This window comes from Taudactylus pleione, unplaced genomic scaffold, assembly GCF_031769625.1.
Source record: "Taudactylus pleione unplaced genomic scaffold, aTauple2 ptg000454l, whole genome shotgun sequence".
In the NCBI taxonomy this organism is placed as follows: Eukaryota; Metazoa; Chordata; class Amphibia; order Anura; family Myobatrachidae; genus Taudactylus; species Taudactylus pleione.
Window position 1 is genome coordinate 6904536 of NW_028284856.1, and position 20943 is coordinate 6925478.

Here is a 20943-nt window from a genome sequence, read left to right on the forward strand (position 1 = left end):
AAATCCCATAGGTCGAAAGATCCACTGCGGTATCCACAACCAGAAAAGCCTGGTTGGAAATGGTAAACGTGACTTCAGATATTAATCTGCCCTCCACCGGCTTTACCCTTGAGGGGTTGGCCGCCCTAATACCTAATTTAAGTTTTGAGTCATGGATATCACAAGGTATAGTTTCCCTTAAAGAAATTACGACATCCGGCACTATTCTGCCATATACTCAAATTAACGCACAATTTAACACCTCTTTTAGAGAGTTTTATAAATATTTACAAATTAGACATTGGTTACATAGTATAACCCCATCCCCACACATCGTCCATGATCTTCCTAAACTTTTAGTTAATCAATTAAATAAAACTAATAGCAAAGGAGGTATCACATGGTGGTACTCCTACTTAATTACCCCTACAGAATTTAATAAATCTGCAACAATACTGAAATGGGAAGCAGATCTCTCTTGTGTCTTTTCAGAAGACTGCAGTCTAATATTTAAAATAAGCTATAAATTATCAAAATGTATATCTCATATGGAACAATACTATCGGTTACTTCACTGTCAATACTTCACGCCTAAATTAATGCATATGATTTCACCATCCCACTCCAACCTATGCTGTCAGAACTGTGGTCATGTGGGCTTCCTATTCCACATATTTTGGTCATGTCCCTATATCACTACATTATGGAAAAGGGCAGAGCCGTAACTAGACTATTTGGTGCCATGTGCCAGAAAGAGCATTGGCACCCCCCTCATTTTTCAAAGGGACATAATGCACCCAAAAAAGGGCCATGGCTTCATGGGGAAGGGCCAGGAAAGAGATAGGAAAGGCCAGGAGATACTGGAGATGAAATAAGAGGAAGCTACAAGCAAGAATGATAATAAACAGACATTTTATAGTCCCAAACAGCGCCCCCTGTCCTGCGGTGCCCTGTGCGATGGCACCGGCCGCACTACCCTAGCTACGGCCCTGGAAAAGGGTATTCATTCTAATATCAAAAATGTGGAAGATTTCTATTTCTCCACACTCTGTCATAGCTATTTATCATATATATAAAGAAACCCTGACTACTAATGAAAAATATATAATGGGACACATCCTTATAGCTACTAAAATAATGATAGCCCAATCCTGGCGATCCCTTATAATCCCTACTTTGGAAGATATAGAGAAAAATGTCCAACACCACTGTGAGTTTGAAACAGCAGGAGTATACTACTCCTCATCGACATCAAACCAGCTGATTCAATGGTTAAATTGGTCAGACTATTGGGCCTCAAAATCCAAGCCATGAGACTTAAACCTTGAACTGATGACAAATAACCGAGTACAAGTAGACCAATGGATAATATGGGAAGAGTTGATCTACCCGGTCCTATTTAACAATTTGACTATTTAGACGGTTTTAGCCTTTAGTCCTTATTCCTTCAGTCTAGCCAAATGTCATTAATGATAGCTAGAACTATGTATTATTGCTATATATTGGATGACAAGAACAGTTGTAATTTCTGGATTGTACAAATGTTTCTATGCTATATTTGTTATGTTACATGCAAATAATGCACCTATTATTTCTGTCCCCCATTCCCCCTAATCCCTTTATTTCTGTATCCTAGGCCTTTCCCCTATAATATAATAAAAATCTAATGTTTTAAAAAAAAAAAAAAAAAAAAGATTTAATAATACAAGATGCTGTGAAACAAACTTGGATTGCTTTCTATGCTTTGATAAACGTGTGGTCTTATGGTCAGACTCATACTCTGTTCAGTAGGTGGTGTTTATGCCACTGAGTTTTACAGTGCCAGAAACCACATTGTAGTTCTGTTTATAGCACCAGGTGTGCATTATTATTATAAGGCACAGATGTATTGTACTATGTAAATGTGAGTTTCAGAAATGAAAGTCTGCGAATATAATAATCCAAACAGTTCCCAGCTTCCTTTTAGCCAATACGGGAATCCATGTAAAATTTGTAATAAAAATGTAAGATGTCATATAATTAATCCTTGTAAAAATATGAATATCCATATAATTAATACCAATAAAAATGGCATCCTATATTGGCAAGCAAAACCCCCAATAAAGCAGTAGGAGACTGTATTTGGCAGGTTAAGATGTGCTCTCAATGCCACCAGCATTATGTCATCTCAGTTAAAGGTTTGTTATTTTAGGATGGTGTCTGCAAAGTGATTGCTTATGAGGAATTAAATTGCCAGTAGCTGAGCCAAATGCATTGAAAGATTCTCACTGGAATGTGAATGCACTGGAATGTTTAAAGAGCTCTGCTGTAAAAAAAAAGCATACTTATTTTTTGTCCAGTGGGAGTGCTTGTGATCAAAATTTAGTGGCTCGGCCAAGTAAGAGAAAATTCTATATAAAATATATGCATAAAAAAAAAAATTATATATATATTTCATATTGATGCACCCTAAATTATAGCCATGTCATGCTCTTTATTTATATATATATATATTTATTTATTGCCAGTTATTTATATAGCGCACACATATTCCGCAGCGCTTTACAGAGAATATCTGCCCATTCACATCAGTCCCTGCCCCAGTGGTGCTTACAATCTATGGGCCTGATTCAGACCCACTCGCGAGCGGCTGTACGCTCGCAAGTGGGTCGATGGTCTGCACTGAGCATGCACACGACGGAGGGAGCTCCGTCGTGCGCATGCGCCAGACACGACGAGCGAAGGACTTTCCTTCGCTCGTTGTGTCCGATCAAAGGGGGCGTGCTGTCAATGTTGATTGACAGCACGCCCCCTTTGGTGGGCGTGCCGGGGGCGTGCCTCCCTGACGGGGGCGTTCCCACGGGAACGCCTCCCGTCAGAAGCCGGCCCACTGACATCACTAGTGATGTCAGTGGGAGTGATTTTGGCTCTGATAGAGCCAAAATCACTCCGGAGCTTGCGGTTGAAAACCTCAACCGCAGGCTCCGGCTCGCAATTTCGATGGTCGCGATGGTCACGACCATCGCGGCCATCAAAATGCACGCTCGTATAGCCTGTGGGTGGTGACCCACAGCTATACGAGCGTCCAGGAGGACGCTCCATGAAAAAGGAGCCCGGCCCTCATGCAGAGCGTGCGCTCTGCTCAGAGCGTACGGCTCTGAATGAGGGCCTATATTCCCTATCACATGTGCACACACATACACACTAGGGTTAATTTGTGTTGGGAGCCAATTAACCTACCAGTATATTTTTGGAGTGTGGGAGGAAACCCACGCAAGCACAGGGAGAATATAGAAACTCCACACAGGTAGGGCCGTGGTGGGAATCGAACCCATGACCTCAGTGCTGTGAGGCAGTAACGCTAACCATTACACCGTCTATATAATCTTATATAATATATATATTTTTGGAAAATAACATTTACTTTTAAATCATTGAAGATAAAGCATAGTGTACCTGTATAAATATGTTACACTATAATGCCTCCAAGTATGTTAGCAAATAGGAGAAATTGTGCGATATGCAGTGTACAGTACATATTTATTTGACAGTTACCCAAATAATCCACTATAATTATAAACACTCCAATGCCAATAATAATTGCCTGCTTAGCTGACATGCAAGAATGGATGATTGGTAATCGGCATAAACTGAACCACACTACGAATAAAATATTTGTAGTTGTTATGCAGTGGCTAAGAACAAGATGACAGCAAATATTTTTTATTGTATAATTGAGTGTTCACTCCATGATGTCTAAAATCACTGCTTGTCCAGCTTGGTCTCAGGAAATTTTCCAGACTCTCTCAGGAGTCCTGAAGATCGCCCACTATTTCGTTAACCACTTAGCTAGCTAATATTTCTTTCAAAAATTACTCAAAAATTGCTGAAACTCTATTATTTTTATATTGATGGCCTGTGTTCACTTCTGTAATAGAATTTACTATTTTATATATATATCTATAAAACCAGTGACGTGTGGTGAGGTCAATGGCTGGGGAGGAACTGATTCATTGACCCCCCCCCACCCCCCCCAGTATATACAAAAAAAAAAAAGCGTAGAGTTCCTCTTATTTAACAGTAACCAGCACCAGGCTGAACCAGCCAGGGGGATAATACCATAGCAGGGGGTACACACAGTGGGGTCCCCGTGCCATCACATTAACCACCTCTAAGCTAGTCAGCCCAGTGCTGAAATACCTCTCGGAAATGGGGATCCTCAAAAAGTTAAAATTGGATTCCCCCTTCCAAGCAATATCCAGCACTGAGCTGAAAGCTAGTGGCAGTGGGTGCGGGGTTCATGGTATAATAATATTGTTCTTTACAGGTGGCCTACAGGTCCCAGCAAGCCTGCCCTAGTATGCCGGCACTTGGAGAACCACAAGTGCCTACATGCCCGGACATCAAGGGCCCGCTGGCACCTGTAGTCCGCCTGTAAAGAAAATATTAAAATAAATGCAAGAGACTTGATTGTTTAATAAAAGTTTATTACACGGTTCTTCACCTTGGGGGCGGCGGCCTTTATGCTCTTTACATGGCTGCTGCCTCCCCATGACTTCTGAAGTCCTCTTCACCTAGTGGGCGGCAGCCTTTAAGCTCTTTTACATGGCCACCGCCACACTAGGACTTTGGCCGTCTTCTATCTTCAGGAACTCTTCACTGCTCCTTCCCGCTGGCGGACTGGCATGCCGCTGCCTTGTGCTGGCTTATCTAAGCAAGCCGTGGTGGCGGGGCGATGATGCGGCGAGCCATGATTGGTTCACAGCGGCTATCTTAGATTTAAGAAAAGGCTTTGCGGCGCCATTTTTGAAATGGGTGATGCTGCAGCCATAATCTTCTCTACCGAGTCCCGCTGCCGGGATGCCCGCTACTACCGCACCACCTCCCCGCTACCAGTCACCGCCTCCTGCTACCAATGCCTCCCGCTACCACCGCAGCCGCCTCCCACTAGCACCGCCGCCTTCCCACTACCACCTCCCACCAGCACCGCCACCTCCCTCTACTATAGCCGCCCACACCAATGTGTGCGTGCCTGAGTAGCAAGCTCATCACAAGTTTGACAAACTTGTGGTGAGCAGGCTAGGCTAGTATATTGTGAAGGACAGGTGTGAAATAAGTTATTAATAAAGTGTCAATGTGTGTGGAGTGGGACTTGGGAGGGAGAGGGACATTATGATTTAAACTATTTTATTGTCCAGGGCTTCAGTTTACCTAATAGCGGAAGCAGCGCTATTAAGTAAATGGAAGACCTTGACAATAAAATAACCACTAATGCGAGTGTCATGTTTTTTTTATGTATTTAACTAAACACTTACATGCTGCCGGGGAACTGCGTAGTCTCACACTGACACTCTCCCACAGAGTTCAGCACTGACAGTGACAGCCGGATACAGTCACTGTCAGAGCTGATGCCCAATCACATCTGCCTCAGTGATAGGGGCGCGCTTTGATGTGTGCTGAAAGTATGTTCCCGTCACTGAGGCATTTCTATAGGTGCCGCTTCTACTGCTACATTTCAACGGGCTTTTACTGCCCGTGGCTTGGCCCCTCCCCCCGCTTCCTATCGTTTACTATACACAGCAGGGGGCACCGCTCTCAGTGCCTCCCAAACATAATATTACACTCTGTCTTTTGTCCTACAGAGTAATAAAAAGCAGATACTTATGATACAGAATATGTGTCATAAGTATCTTCTTATTACTTTAATCATCAATGACAGGGGAGACTTTGCCACCCCTGCCTTCCCTGACAGCACGTTCCTGATTTTATATTTTATATATATATATATATATATATATATATATATAATATATATACATACATGCACACATATATATAAATATTTTATTTTGAGATATATTGCAGTCCCTGCTGCTTGTGGATATAATTATTATCTCTCTACCTATGGGCATTTCAGTGTTACAGACATGTGGTTATTTGGGAATACATTGGCGGTGTGTTGACAGTCAGTAGTTTTATTAGTGCCTATGGTAGAGCGTGTGGTCCCGCCCCGGGTTATGGTGCCCTCATGGTGTAATGTATTTAAGGTAAACAGATGTATTGTTATATTATCCTGATGAAAAAGCAATTAAAAGCTTTGAAACGTTGACACACTCAATGCAGATGTAAGATTTATATATATACATTTTACATGTTTGCTAGGAAAACTACACAAGTGTATTAAAATAGATTTATATAACGTAGACCTGTCTGCCTCATATACAGTAACTTTACCTGTGATTTCAAAATATTAAATAAGGATTTATCTTCTCGATATAATGCTACAGCTATCATTAATGTTTTTTTATCGACTCAACACACTGATAGATGTTGTCATTCTTTTCACACAAGCTGTCTACATGGTGAATCTATCTCATAAAGGACCGTAACTAGGGTGGTGCGACCTGTGTCATGGCACAGGGCACCGCAGGGCAGGTGGCACTGTTCAGGCTTGTCAATTTTCCTGTTTATTATCATTCCCACTTGTAGCTTCCTCTTCTTTTATCTCAAGCATCTCCTGGCCTCCCCTATCTCTTACCTGGTCCTTCCCCATGAGGCCATGGCCCTTTTTTGGGTGCATTATATTATGTGTCTATTTACAAAATGGGGGGGGGGGGAGCGCCAATGCTCTTTCTGGCACAGGGCACCAAAAAGTCTAGTATCGGCTCTGGTCTCATATATAATACAGAAGGTATCTGCATCAAGAGAATATAAGAGAAAGTGTAAACAAAAAGAGAAATATTGCTAATTACAAATGTGCAATTCCTGATAAAAAAAAGAAAGAAAACAAACAAATTTGGGGTTTTCATTCATTCAAGTCTGATTTGGTGCACATTCTGTCACCGATTTATTTCTTTGGTGTATACTCATTAAGCTGAAATCTGCTGAATCTATCCATATTACAATTTCCATCTGACTTAGCCCCTCTATGGCACCAGACAATGTTTGCATTGAATCGCGTCATCCCCGCCCCCTCTGTAAAATACTGCAAATTGCGTCTTTGAACAGCGTGGCTGGGTCACGATATCGTGTAGCCCCATCCTCGCAGTAAAATGTAGCAAGTCCCAGAGGGAGGCAAGAATGGGGAGATCAAAAAAGTGGGCAAGTTGCCCACAGCAACCAATCAGCTACTACCAGATATTTTCTATCATTTACTTGATAAATGCTAGTTAGAAGCTGATTGGTTGCTGTGGGCACTTTTGGAAAGTTTAATACACAGTGCCATAGCTAGCATTCCTGGCACACGGTGCAGCCACGCCCCCTCTGTATAACGTCACGTGGAGGAGGCGTGGCCTGGACCCGGTGCCAGGAACGGGTGATTACAGTATTGCTGAGGGTGCTCCGGGGTGCTGTAATGGCATTATGACCATCTGGAGCGTCCTAAGGACGCCACAGGCGGCACTGCTGCAGAGATTCTGGCAGCAGGGTATCGTTACAGGTACCCTGCTAGCCAGATGCAGGAGCTGTGGGTGAGAGGCGGTGCCGCCCACTGAGCACTGTGCTCTGTGCGGCTGCACCGCTCGCACACCCCTAGTTATGGCCCTGTTAAATGTATGTCTCCCAAAATGCATTGCGCTGAACTGCTGGAAAAATAGTATGTCACTAGCAATTTGGTCACTACGTGGAAAAACAAGAGGAATTATTTCCATCCAAAAACAGACGTATGTATTTATTAATACAAATGTGTTTTGTCAGCTGTGGTCTACTGATGCTTGTCCTTCTCCCTTAATGCAAAACCACCCTCTCAGCAGACTCCAGTGCCAGTACGGGTGAATGGAGATAGGATGTTTCTGCAGTGTAGGGCCTATGACATGGAGGACATACACTACATGATTTAAACTGTTTAAGTAAATGCTCAATGATCATTGATTATGTAAAGGTGAAGTTATCCTTTAACTCACTTTTCCAGGAGCACATTCTGTCCCATCAAGAGGAGGACCCTTCTTGGTCTTACAGAAGTATGGGTTATCAGGATGGCTGCACCACAATTGTTTGCAAGGGTCAAATGTCCGGAACTGAAATAAAGAAGTACAATACATTAGCTATTTATTGCTATGCTACAGCACATATAGGAAAACATAGGTACAACTATGAAATATAAAAAAATGAAAGTTTTCATACAGCTGTGCACATTTTGTAGCCGACACCAAAATCGAATCGACACTGTTCATCCATTGAATAGTTAATTCCTGGGAGGTCTGGAAGTTTAGGCCAGTTATGTTCAAATGGGTCATCCAGAAGGCAATCGTACAGACTGTACACAATGAAACAAAAAATGATTTTACATGTTAGAATTGACCGTGGTATTTTTCTGCCCATAATAATTAATGAATACAGTCATAAAATGATTACTATAATTATAAAGCAATATAACATGTGAAGTTTGACTTAAATCTGGATACCAACTGTCATTGCTTTGCCAGTGACACTGTGTTGTAAATTTACTAAGATTCGAGTTTGGTCAAGATTGCAATCTCGGGTGAGTTTAGCCATTTTTTTCAACTCGCAAATTTACTAAAGATGAACTCGGGTGAGATGTCTCTCTTTTCACTGTAAAACTCGGGTGAGATTGCAAACTTAAATAAACTCACCATCAGCCAAACTCAGAAGTACTGTACTTTTCAAGAAAAAGATACAACTCGGGAATTTACTAAGAAACAAGATTACAATCTTGGGTGTAATTGCAGCTAACTCGCAGCTAAATAGAAGTTTCAAATAGACCAGCTCCTGAGCTACAAGTTTGTCAGAAACATACACAGATCAATGTGATTTGTGTATGTCTCTGCATGTAAACCTTATGTAAAGAGTTAAATGTGACAGTTCCCACGTGGGCTGGTCAGTCAGTCAGGAGCCGTTTAGCTCCCCACCTCCCCTGATATCCCCGTCTTGGGCTGACCGGCTTGGCGTGATAATGCTTTGGCTGGGGTGACCTGGTGATAGCGTACCCTGGCTGTAGCATTACACCCCAGCTGAATTTGAGACTGGTGCTGGTTTTAAAAATAGGGGGACCCCTACACAATTTATTCCCCCTATTTTTAAAACCAGGAGTGGTCAGCAGCCAGGTGTATAATTCATTGTATTATTCATTGTATAATATGCACATACTGTTGTATTTATTTGCTCTTTTGCACAGTAATGCACTATGCTTAGCAGTAGCCTTTCTAATTAATTAGGATTTATGATTACCTTGGATGGTCCTATCTTTCTATGTTTTCATGAGGTAAGCAGGATATATTATGACAACTAATCCTGGTATTCTCATGTCCCCTGAGAAAGAATATATCACTTATAGACATCTGTCAAAGTACCGCTTGCAGATGTCTTTCACGTTTTTTACACACGGGATGTAGCCAAATTGAGCTCTCCCTTTGTTGGGGAGGTGTGGCAGTTTACGCTATACCTCCTGACACTCAGTCACATGGTCGGAGAGCTCCGATCATGTGATAGTCTGACATCTTCTGTACATACTCGGAGATGCGGGACAGGTGGTCGGGGAATCCCGTCCACGTGACGTAGTCAAGGGAGGTTTCCTTGACAATAACATACCGCTACTGTCCCGTGATCGGCGTATAATGATCACGTGGTGGGGAAGTGAGCTTAATACCCAGCGTCCTGTATCTTAGAAAAAATGACTTTTTAAGAAAGGATTCTGCTTATTATGGCTTTGTTTATTTATTTACTGTATGGTTTAATGAATATTTGGAAAAATTAGGATACCTTACCTCCCTACTGATTAACCAATGACAGGAAGGGAGGGGGTATATAAGAACAGTGTTCACTCTAGTTTATACACCTTGACAAAGACCCTGGCGGTCGAACCGCGTTGGTGAAAGGAGGGAGCAGCTATACCAGAGGGGAACATCTTGGAGGAGTATCTGCACTTGCTTGTGCTGGAACAGGTTTTTAGTCAGGATTTAAATCTGTTATATCACACACATGCTGGTGTACTAATCACACCTTTACCTCTGGTACGCATTTGCAATCCCACTAATCGTGGCGATTATTGTTTTAACATATTTACATTTACTGTACTTCACTACATATTTTTTTTTTCTGTTTTCTTATGTTTTATTTGCGGTTCCTGTGAGCCTTATGATTGAATAAACAGTCTTTTTACTTACATCGATGGATGACAATTGGAATTTTTTCTTATGAACGAACAAGACATTCCACATGGGACAGTAATTAAGAGACTTTGATTGTAACTTAGTGGAGAGCGCCCGACTTGTTGTTTATTTATCTATGCTGGTTCCTAAAATACGGGGGAACCCTACACTTTTTTTCCCCCCTTATTTTTAGGAACCAGGACTGGCTGAGCAGTCTGGGGCTGGTTATGCTTTTCGGGGGGACCCTACATATTTTTTTTAAAAATTAAACAATTTTTTAAAAGATATAACACACAAGCAGCCTTCACAGATCTCATTGATATGTGCGGGCTGCTTGTTCGGGAGAATTTGACAGAGAGAAGACACTGCAAACTCTGGTGAGTAATATCGCAAACTCTGGTGAGTAATCTCGTTCTAAACTTGCAACTTGGGGGGGAAAACTCGATCAGAAACACCATCGGAAAACACACTCTCAGCAAAACACGCTTCTTGCTAAATTTGAGTGTTTCAGAAGCCTAATCTCACCCGAGTTTCAGCGACTTTTAGAGTTTAAAACCGGCAAAACTCGACCAAACACGAATCTTAATAAATTTACCCCTGACTGTCAAACACCACTTATTTTAGGAAGAGCCTGCACGTACAGTGGAATGGGTGGGGCAATAAAGGACAATATTTGGAGCATTCCAGAAATGGGCTCCTTTCACAAAGCTGTTGACATGGTTTACTAGTATTAAAATTGCTAATAATAGAATGTATTTCAATACCAGTGGGTATGGTTTTTAATACTAGAAAAAGCATATTTATCCACTAAGGGAATGGAAGCCATTGATTCCAGTGATACCATATCCATTATGATAACGACAGCTACAGTGGGCCGAACGGTCAAACGATCTGACCGTTTGTACATGGCCCAGGCTATCGGCGCTGCTATCTTGTAGATAGCAGCGCCGATAATGATAGGGGCGCATAGCGCCTCTGTCATTTACCGCCCAGACCCCCGATCGTACATCGGGGAGAAGCGGTATCAGTGCACATAACGTGCGCTGATACCGCTTCTGGGCTTCTTACATCTTTGTATCATACATGAGCAGTTAATTTTTATTTTTCCAAAACTCAAGTAAAAAAAATGAATACTAAGCTCTGCATACAGAATAGTATCATCATTTTCCTATAGCTGCCCTTGCCCATGGCTACAGCCCCAGAAGTAGCTACATACTTAGCCAGGAAAATATTACAGTTAATTGATTTAGTTAACCATCTCTGAATACAAATGGGAATGGTAGGACCAATCACAAGCCACAATCTTTTCATTTCAGATTGTGATTGGTCTTACCACTCAAACTCCTCCCCCCATTGTTTTATGTCCTGGGTTGTGAAAGAAACGCTCTCACTAGGGTATTGCTGCCTTTGAAAAATGTTTCATAGGGGTACAGTAATGCAGCTTCAACACAAATTGTATAACTGCTGCCATATATGGTTATCATGTTTTTATAATAAATGACAATTCATTATCATCTGAATTAACAACGTAATTCATTTCAATAACTTTTTTTTGTCTACACAATTATTATATTATTGCTAATTTACAATTAGGGTATTTGTGCAAATGAGAAGTAAAACATGACAAATCATGCTACTGTAGTTGTGAAATCACAAACAACACAACTAAGAGGACCATAGCGACTCACCAAAAAGAACACAGTTACTTTTTTTTTTTTTGTTGCCAAGTACGTTTATCATCATTTCTACCTAGGAAACATTTGTTGTGGGCACTCTTGTGAAAACACCATGCTTACAAACAATGAACATATTAATGATAAAGTCCCACAGAAGATGCAGCTTCTTACTGTATGCGCCTCTTTAGCTCCTGACCACTGCACCGAGACCAGTGGTAACGATGGAACGCTGCCTGTACCAACGGGGCCATGACACTGCCCATACTTGTTTCATCTCCACACTTGTTCCCTTGGCCATCGTGCTCCATCCCTAGGCTGAATGAAGAAATACACATGGTGATATCATGTCCACAATCCTGCACAACTGTCACTGATATTTTCTTATATTGCACCAATACCAGTGTCAGATAGTGAGGAAATGACCCATCAGGTTATGTGACAGATGAAATATATAGCCTCTATGAACCTTTTGTGTAAATGGCTGCGATCTGAGGGGCATCAATTTTAGAGACCTAAATCAGAAAATAAATATGTAACTACTTACAAATATATTGGGTTATTTTAGAAGTGTGTATATTCCTAGAGAACATACGATATTTCCAAAACTCTCCACAAGGACACCAGCATGCCATGTTCCCACAATAAGTGATTTATTTATCTGTGCACAAGGCCAACCTACTCTCTCACATATACATCTCATAAGTGTGGCTTGCTTGAGGGAGGAAACAAAAAGCAGGTTGGTAAGTTATGACACAGTTTGTCATTGGCTATAACATAAAAACTAGTATTTTACATGGGGACATGTAGGTTCTGCTTAGATATTACTTTGCTGAAGGGCTTGGTATCTGGGCAAGTCCACCTCACCAGGGGGTAGTCAATGCCATGACAGGCAGGTTGCTTGTACTGGGTTAGGCACATTGTCAACTTGCAGAACAATAACACCATCTATGCAGCACAACACACTTAGCATCTGCAAAGTCACACTAAACATATTCCACTAATTTGTAAGTAAAAACTTTTGCATCCTTCTCCCTGTTTCAAATCCAATAGGGAGCCTAGCAATCTTTGACATTCTCAAATCCACTAAATTCATTAGCCTCCGTGGTGTGTATTCATTTATATGAACTAATAACCACAATGCACTTGTAAGCACACCATCTTGTTTGTATATTGTCAGCTTGCTCACACATGTGCATTCAGCAAAGCAATTGCAATCTTGTAACAGACAGACACACAATTTTGCTCCAACATAATTTATCCAAACAGTGATTTACCCCAACATCCATCTATCTATCTATCTATCTCAGGGGCAGAACTATGGGAGACAATGGAGGCAGGCTTGCCTACCCTCCTGATTTGGTCGGGAGCCTCCCGAATATCGGGTGCCGCTCCCGACCCCCCGGAAAGGCAGGCAAGCCTCCCGGCTGCCGCCTACCCCCCCAGACTACTAGTAAAAACCCCCGCTGCCGGGAGGCCCGATGACGCGATTCGCGCTGAATCGCGTCATCGTGGCTCCGCCCCTGCTTCACAATGCCTTTTTTCCGGCATTGTGAAGAGGGGACGGGGCCACGATTACGCGATCGTGCGGTCCCGCCCCCGCCCCCAAAACGGCATCATAGCCCGGCCACGCCCCCACACAATGCAGGCATTTAGCTCCCTCCCGGAAGGAGGGAGCTGAATGTCGGCAAGTATGCAATGGAGGTGCCTGCCGCCGGGCTCCATCTCTGAAGGGGCACCTCCTCCATTGTCCACAACATATTCACCCCACTTAGGGCTGTAACTATGTACCCGGAATGTACCATCACGGCCGGCCAATACATGGCACCCCTTCCCGGCACCTGAGAAGCCACCATACACTAGTGGAGAGCTCCATGTCAGACCATCAGCTGCTGCCTTCATCTATCTACAGTATAGCCTGTCAGCATGCCGAATTGCTACATTACAGTGTCGGCGGCTGTGACGGGGGGGGGCACCAAATTATAACTTGCCTTCGGGCGTCTGGGATGAACTTACGCCTCTGATCGATCGATAAATCTAACTATCTATCTATATATCTATCTATCTATCTCTAGATGAGTAATGCCTGTTGCTTAAAGTAGAACTCCAACTACAAGCAGATTTAGTGCTGATTTTTATAAACTTATTTATGGCATGAGTTCTCCTAGAAAGGATTACAGACTTAGGGTCTGATTCAGACCCGCTCGCGAGCGCGCAGCGTGCGCAACCCCCGGAGTGAGTGAGAACTTCACTTGCTCCCGGGCTCGCTACAAAATGGGGCGGCTGTCGATGTTGATCGACAGCTCGCTCCGTTTTGTAGGCGGGGAGGGGGGGTGGCTGGACAAACAGAGGCGTTTCCGAAGTAACGCCTGCCGTTTGTGGGCGGCCCAACTGACATAATTCGTGATGTCAGTATTGAACTTCCTGCTCTATTAGAGCAGGAACTTCACTCGGGCTTGCGGGAACCGAGACCCTACCACAGCAATGCGAGCGGCCTGGAGGCGGATTTTTTTTCTTTTAAATCTGCCCTGATTCAGAGCGAGCGCTCGCAAATAGCGAGCGTCTCTGAATCAGGCCCTTAAACCATTATGCTATGTGCCAGTACCTATTGTAGATGTGTAAGCAAAACTACCAATTTATTAGAACTGGAGGTTACATGTGACTTCTGACAAATAAAGATTTTAATATCTCATCATTGTTACACATGCTTTACTCTACAGTTCAACTTACACATGGCCAGTTTCATGAGCAACCACAAAGGCAGATGAAAAGCCATCCTCATGGTTTAGTGTGCAGCTTCTTACAGGATGGCACATCCCAGTCACTGGCGCATAGCCTGTAATAACACACAAAAGACAGTAATAAATGTGTGGTTACAATGTACTCATTATTCCTGCACTTATATTATATGTATAAGCTACAGTAAATAGTGAGTTGTGAGATCATCACTTCAGCGATCTCTAGCAAAATGTACAAAGTCACAATATATAAGATATATGGAAAGATATATTATCCTTCTAATACACATATAATTTATATTAGGAAGTATAGTAACCTATTTACGTACAATTAGATCCATATATATTTAAACCCTGACACAATTTTGTTAGTCTAGCCGTTTACTAAAACATATTCACGTTATAGTTATATAATAAATATTGTTTTACAGTGCAGACTATCAGTTTTAATGTGAGGATATTTGCATCCAAATGAGAGGAAGGTTAATGAATTACAGCTGTTTAATATGTTGCACCATTTTTTCAAGAGACCAAAAGTAATCAGACAAGTGACTGCAAAGCTGTCTCATGGACAGATGTGGGCTATTCCTTCGTTATTATTATTTTTTTTATTACTTAAGCAGGCAAAAGGTCTGGAATTGATTCCAAGGGGTAAATTTACTAAAGGCCCCCATACATCAACAATCTTAAAACCACAATTGAACAATTTGAAGATTTATTGCTCGATCTTAGGATTTCCCAATCTAGCAATCTGCACCCACACATTACAGATCTGTTTCAGTGATTTGCAGATCGATTGCAGCAAACACAAGTCTGCCAATATTGAAAGGCCCATCCTTTTACTAGTAACGGTCTGCAAATCTGCTGATCATGGCCATACACTAGCAATTTACAGCCCCAATCGATCTGTGAAATCCAACATATTGCACAATCTGATTTAACAATTCCAATCACTTTTTGGTTGCAATCTGTGATCTGTGAAGCCCATACATTGTAGATTTTTATACACAACCGATTGCTGATGTATGGGGGCCTTAAGATGGGAGTTCTATTAAGAAGTGATGTTGCCCATAGCAACTAATCAGATTCCAGGTATTATCTTCTAGAAGGTGCTAGATAAATGAGAAGTAGAATCTGATTGGCAACATAACTTCTTAAATAGAACTCCTATCTTAGTAAATTTACCCCCAAGCGTGGCATTTGCATTTGGAAGCTGTTGCTGTGAACCCACAACTTGTGATCAAAGGGGCTCTCAATGCAAGTGATAAAGGTCATCCATAGGCTGCAAAAAAATCTATCAGAGAGATAGCGGGAACCTTATTAGTGGCCAAGTCAACAGTTTGGTACATTCTGATAAATAAACAACACATTGGTGAGCTCAGCAACACAAACAGGCCACAAAGTCCTTGCAAGACAACAGTTGTAGATGACCGCAGGATGCACTCCATAGTAAAGAAAAACCCCTTCATAACATCCAGCCCAGTGAAGAACACTCTCTAGGAGGTAGGTATATCATTATCCAAGTCTACCATAAAGAGAAGACTTCACAAGAGCAAACACTGCGGGTTCACAACATTCATAAGCCTCAGTAATAAAAAGGCCCGATTAGACTTTACCAAAAATAAAATCTTATAAAGCCAACCCAGTTCAGTTCTGAGAGTGAATCCCCTTCCTCAGGACAGAAGTCTAGATTGCTGTCCTGAGGAAGGGGATTCACTCCCTGAAACGTTGACTACCCATTAAACACCTTAACATTACATAGGGTTTACTTTTTGCAAGCCTCTGAGTGCCGCCTCTTATTTGGTTGGAGTATATATATTTATTTATTTATTTTTCTTTACGTAGTTTAATGTTTCTCATTACTCTCAAATTAAAGCAAGTGGAGATAAAAATGGAAATCACAGAGACATTTTGTTTAACAAAATTGAGTCAAAATTTTGGACTCATCATTTTATTTAACTATTTTTTTTAACTATTAAAATTTGTAACTGGGTCTAGCCTGTATTACTGCACTGTACATCACTGCAGAACTTAGTGGAACCCTATAAATAGAGCTAATAATAGTAATAACAACAATAATCTCTTGCTTGTATATGTGTACCATCTACTATATATGTAGGTGGGACAGAATAACCTGCAACCAATCATAGCCTTGGAGTATTCACATCAGTACAAAGTGCTGGATACAGTGACTTGTATCCACATATTACTGTGTAAGGACAATGAAAAAGAAAGAAAGTCATGAACTGACAGTCAGAAGGAACAAGTTCCCCAACAGAACAAAATAATCATGTGATGATCCTGTCAAACTGATTTAGGAAGATTGTGGTAGCAAATGCATTTATATATGAAACTATATTTATATATTCAACTTATGTATGATTGGCAAAGATCTTGGGGGACTGGCAGAGCTGCGAAACACACAAAGCTTGAAGAAGCCTAACCATGTCCTTTTCACCTTTTTGTTGCATCTAGTCGAAAAAAGTAAACAATTGTTTTTTGGTTCCTCTGTACTAAGCGCTAGCGCTGTTAATTACAGTCAGGTGCATAAACATTGGGATATTGACAGAATTTTCATATTTTGGCCTCTATTCACCAGCACAATGGCTTTGAAATGAAACAAACAAGATGTGCCTTAACTGCAGATTTTCAGATTTAATTTGAGGGTAATTACATCCAAATCAGGTGAACGGTGTAGGAATTACAACGGTTTCTATATGTGCCTCCCACTCTTTAAGGGCCAAAAGTAATGGGACAAACTAAACAATCCTAAATCAAACTTTCACATTTTAATAATTTGTTGCAAATCCTTTGCAGGCAAATTACAGCCTGAAGTCTGGAACGCATAGACATCACCAGACGCTGGGTTTCATCCCTGGTGATGCTCTGCCAGGCCTCTACTGCAAAAGTCTTCAGTTCCTGCTTGTTCTTGGGGCATTTTCCCTTCAGTTTTGTCTTCATCAAGTGAAATGCATGCTCAATCGAATTAAGGTTAGGGGATTGCCTTGGCTATTGCATAACATTCCACTTTTTAGCCTTAAAAAACTCTTTGGTTGCTTTTGCAGTATGCTTCGGGTCATTGTCCATCTGCACTGTGAAGCGCCGTCCAATGAGTTCTGAAACATTTGACTGAATATGAGCATATAATATTGCCCGAAACACTTCAGAATTCATTCTGCTGCTTTTGTCAGCAGTCACATCATCCATAAATACAAGGGAACCAGTTCCATTGGCAGCCATACATGCCCACGCCATGACACAACCACCACAATGCTTCACTGATGAGGTGGTATGTTTTGGATCATGAGCAGTTCCTTTCCTTCTCCATACTCTTCTCTTCCCATCACTCTGGTACAAGTTGATCTTTGTCTCATCTATCCATAGGATGTTGTTCCAGAACTGTAATGGCTTTTTTAGATGTTATTTGGCAAACTGTAATCTGGTCTTCCTGTTTTTGAGGCTCACCAATGGTTTACATCTTGTGGTGAACCCTCTATATTCACTCTTGTGAAGTCTTCTCTTGATTGTTGACTTTGACACATATACACCTACCTCCTGGAGAGTGTTCTTGATTTGGCCAACTGTTGTGAAGGGGTTTTTCTTCACCAGGGAAATAATTCTGCTGTCATCCACAACAGTTGTTTTCCGTGGTCTTCCGGGTCTTTTGGTGTTGCTGAGCTCTCCGGTGCGTTCTTCCTTTTTAAGAATGTTCCAAACAGTTGATTTGGCCACACCTAATGTTTTTGCTATCTCTCTGATGGGTTTGTTTTGATTTTGCAGCCTAATGATGGCTTGCTTCACTGATAGTGACAGCTCTTTGGATCTCATATTGAGAGTTGACAGCAACTGATTCCAAATGCAAATGTCACACCTAGAATCAACTCCAGACCTATTACCTGCTTAATTGATAATGAAATAACGAGGGAATAGCCCACACCTGTCCAAGAAATAGCTTTTGAGTTTATAGTCCCATTACTTTTGGCCCCTTAAAAAGTGGGAGGCACATATAGAAACCGCTGTAATTCCTACACCGTTCACCTGATTTGGATGTAATTACCCTCAAATTAAATCTGAAAGTCTGCAGTTAAAGCACATCTTGTTTGTTTCATTTCAAAGCCATTGTGGTGGTGAATAGAGGCCAAAATATGAAAATTCTGTCAATGTCCCAATATTTATGCCCCTGACTGTATATTACTGCAAGAAGACCTAATGCTGTCCGGTTTTCACCCACAATAATGAAAGTCTAGACAGTCAGTGAAAAATGTAAAAAGAAATGCCCTTTTTCTCGAAATTGTTGATATTGTAATAAAAGTACTTTTATTTAATCCAAGTACGATTTCTGCCTACTATTATTAGAATATCATTACCTTACCTTGCATTCCAACAGGACCAAAATCCTGTCTCGTCAAAAAAATTGCATGATCATGGTGTTCAGAGTGGTTAGGGTCGGCTTTCTGCTGCTGGTGTGCCCAGCGACACACATTTTCAAGGCTTCTTGATGGGTTACCCCTTTCAATTAAACTGATAGACTGTAAGAAAAATTTGAATAATATTGTTGCTTATAACACACAGTGGTCCATTTTTGTCAGCAGCCATTTGACCTACCGGTATGTTTTTGGTCTGTGGGAGGAAACCGGAGCACTTGGACAACACCCACACTAACAAAAAAGTTTCTCTGATAGGACCATGGTCAGGATCGAACCGATGACCAAATCTTTGTGAGGCAACAATACCAACCACAGTATCTCTGTGCTGGCACAGTGGATAGTATTTTTATAAACTTGAATGAACACAACGCTTACATAAAGATAAGGCAGCGTCTTACAGGAAAACAAATATCTTGTATAATTTTCACAACAGAATGTAACCGTCTAAAACAAGTTAAAAAAAAAAAATGACTTAAGATGTAAAAATGTTACACTGGTGCTTTTGGAACAACCATAACCTTGCTTAAATGTCTCCTAATCCAAATTGAATGTAAAATATCACCACACACTTGTGACATTACCTATTTTAAACAACAAATCAGTGTCAGCAAATCACATCTAGTTGTGATTGTTGTATCTTATATATCTAACTTGTATTTGCACTATATAAGTAAAGTACAGTATAACTATTTAACAAGTAGTAAAATCCTCAAAGCACGGAAGCAAGTGTTGATGAACATGGCTCACTTGAATATATTCCTCGTTAGAGTATATGGAAAGTAATATCTTTATTAGCCAGTCTTACCTTTGCATAACCCAACATTATCATGCGGACTAGAACTACATTAATGTGGGCACCGATGGAGTCATCATGGTAAATTTCATTCACCTGTGGAAGAGAGAGTAATATTATATTGCGGTGTTTCTATCATTTAATTCTCAATCAGACATGATGGAACAAGTTCTATTGATTATCGTACTGCAGAGGTGACAGAGAAAATTTAACGTAAGACAGATTACCCTTTATTATGATTTGCTAAACCAGGGACTCCGTTTCACAGACTGGTTTTTAATTCCATAAAATCAATTCAATGATGGTTTCCATTCCCAAATGCTAGAAAATAACTATAGGCATCTATTTTTGCAAGTCTGAATAGCTAAAAAAAATTTTATAATAAGCCTATGCTAAATAAATTCATTGAGAAAAAGTGTTACTGGCCAAAAATACAATGGGAAATATGGAAGCACTGGCTGGAACAGAAGAAATACTTTTAGACATGATGGGCCAAATGTAATTTCCAGTTTTAGTAAAAATACAGATAGCACAGTCTCGCATTTTTTGAAGGTTCGAGTTGGTGCCGGGACTCGCAAATGTAATAGCCTGCAAACTTTTCAGCTTGAGGCTACTACACTATGCGAATCTGTGCGAGTATTTCCCTATGTAAACTTACACCTTTTAATGCAACTAGCATTAAAAGGTGCGAACTATACAGAAGCCATCACAGATCAGTGAGATCCATGAAGCCTTCTGTCTGTGTGTTTTAAAATGACATGCACCCTCTCCCCAGAAACATAACCAGCCCCGGGCACTGTACAGCCTGTCCTGGTTCTAAATATACAGGGGTCAAAATGTGTAGGGAGCCCCTCTATAGTAAGTACCAGCACAGGGCTTTTATGAGCCGGTCCTGGTTGTGAAAAAACAGGGGACAAAACGAGTAGGGGTCCCCTGTAATTTCCATAACCAGCACTGGACTCTTTCTAGCAGGGGAGGGGGGGTAATGACACAGCCAAGGAAACCCTTTCACCGCTACATTGTATCCAAGGATGTAACTACAACGTTCACCTGAAGTAACCTTGTGGTTACATCATTGGATAAAGTGTAGCGGTTCCCATCATTTATTTATTAACAGTTTTTTATATAGCGCAGCATATTCCGTTGCGCTTTACAATTGGAACATTAACAGAACAAAACTGGGTTAATAACAAACAGATATATAGGTAGGAAGGCCCTGCTCGCAAGCTTACAATCTATAGGGAAATA

At 41.3% G+C, this 20943-nt stretch overlaps 1 protein-coding gene and 1 long non-coding RNA gene across 3 annotated transcripts in view; one reads left to right on the forward strand and one right to left on the reverse strand.

Annotated features, from left to right (window-relative positions):
• ADAMTS3 (ADAM metallopeptidase with thrombospondin type 1 motif 3) overlaps positions 1-20943 on the reverse strand; it is a 281800-nt gene that overhangs the window by 93354 nt on the left and 167503 nt on the right. For both annotated transcript variants that reach the window (XM_088448355.1, XM_088448353.1), the window contains exons 6-11: positions 19708-19791; positions 18848-19004; positions 14468-14573; positions 11912-12055; positions 8080-8212; positions 7860-7973 (exon numbers count right to left, since the gene is read on the reverse strand). In XM_088448355.1, the coding sequence (XP_088304481.1) occupies positions 7860-7973; positions 8080-8212; positions 11912-12055; positions 14468-14573; positions 18848-19004; positions 19708-19791 (738 nt within the window). The remainder of the gene's footprint in view (positions 1-7859; positions 7974-8079; positions 8213-11911; positions 12056-14467; positions 14574-18847; positions 19005-19707; positions 19792-20943) is intronic.
• Positions 1-20943, forward strand: part of LOC148505401 (uncharacterized) — a 156801-nt gene that overhangs the window by 82755 nt on the left and 53103 nt on the right. The window lies entirely within an intron of this gene.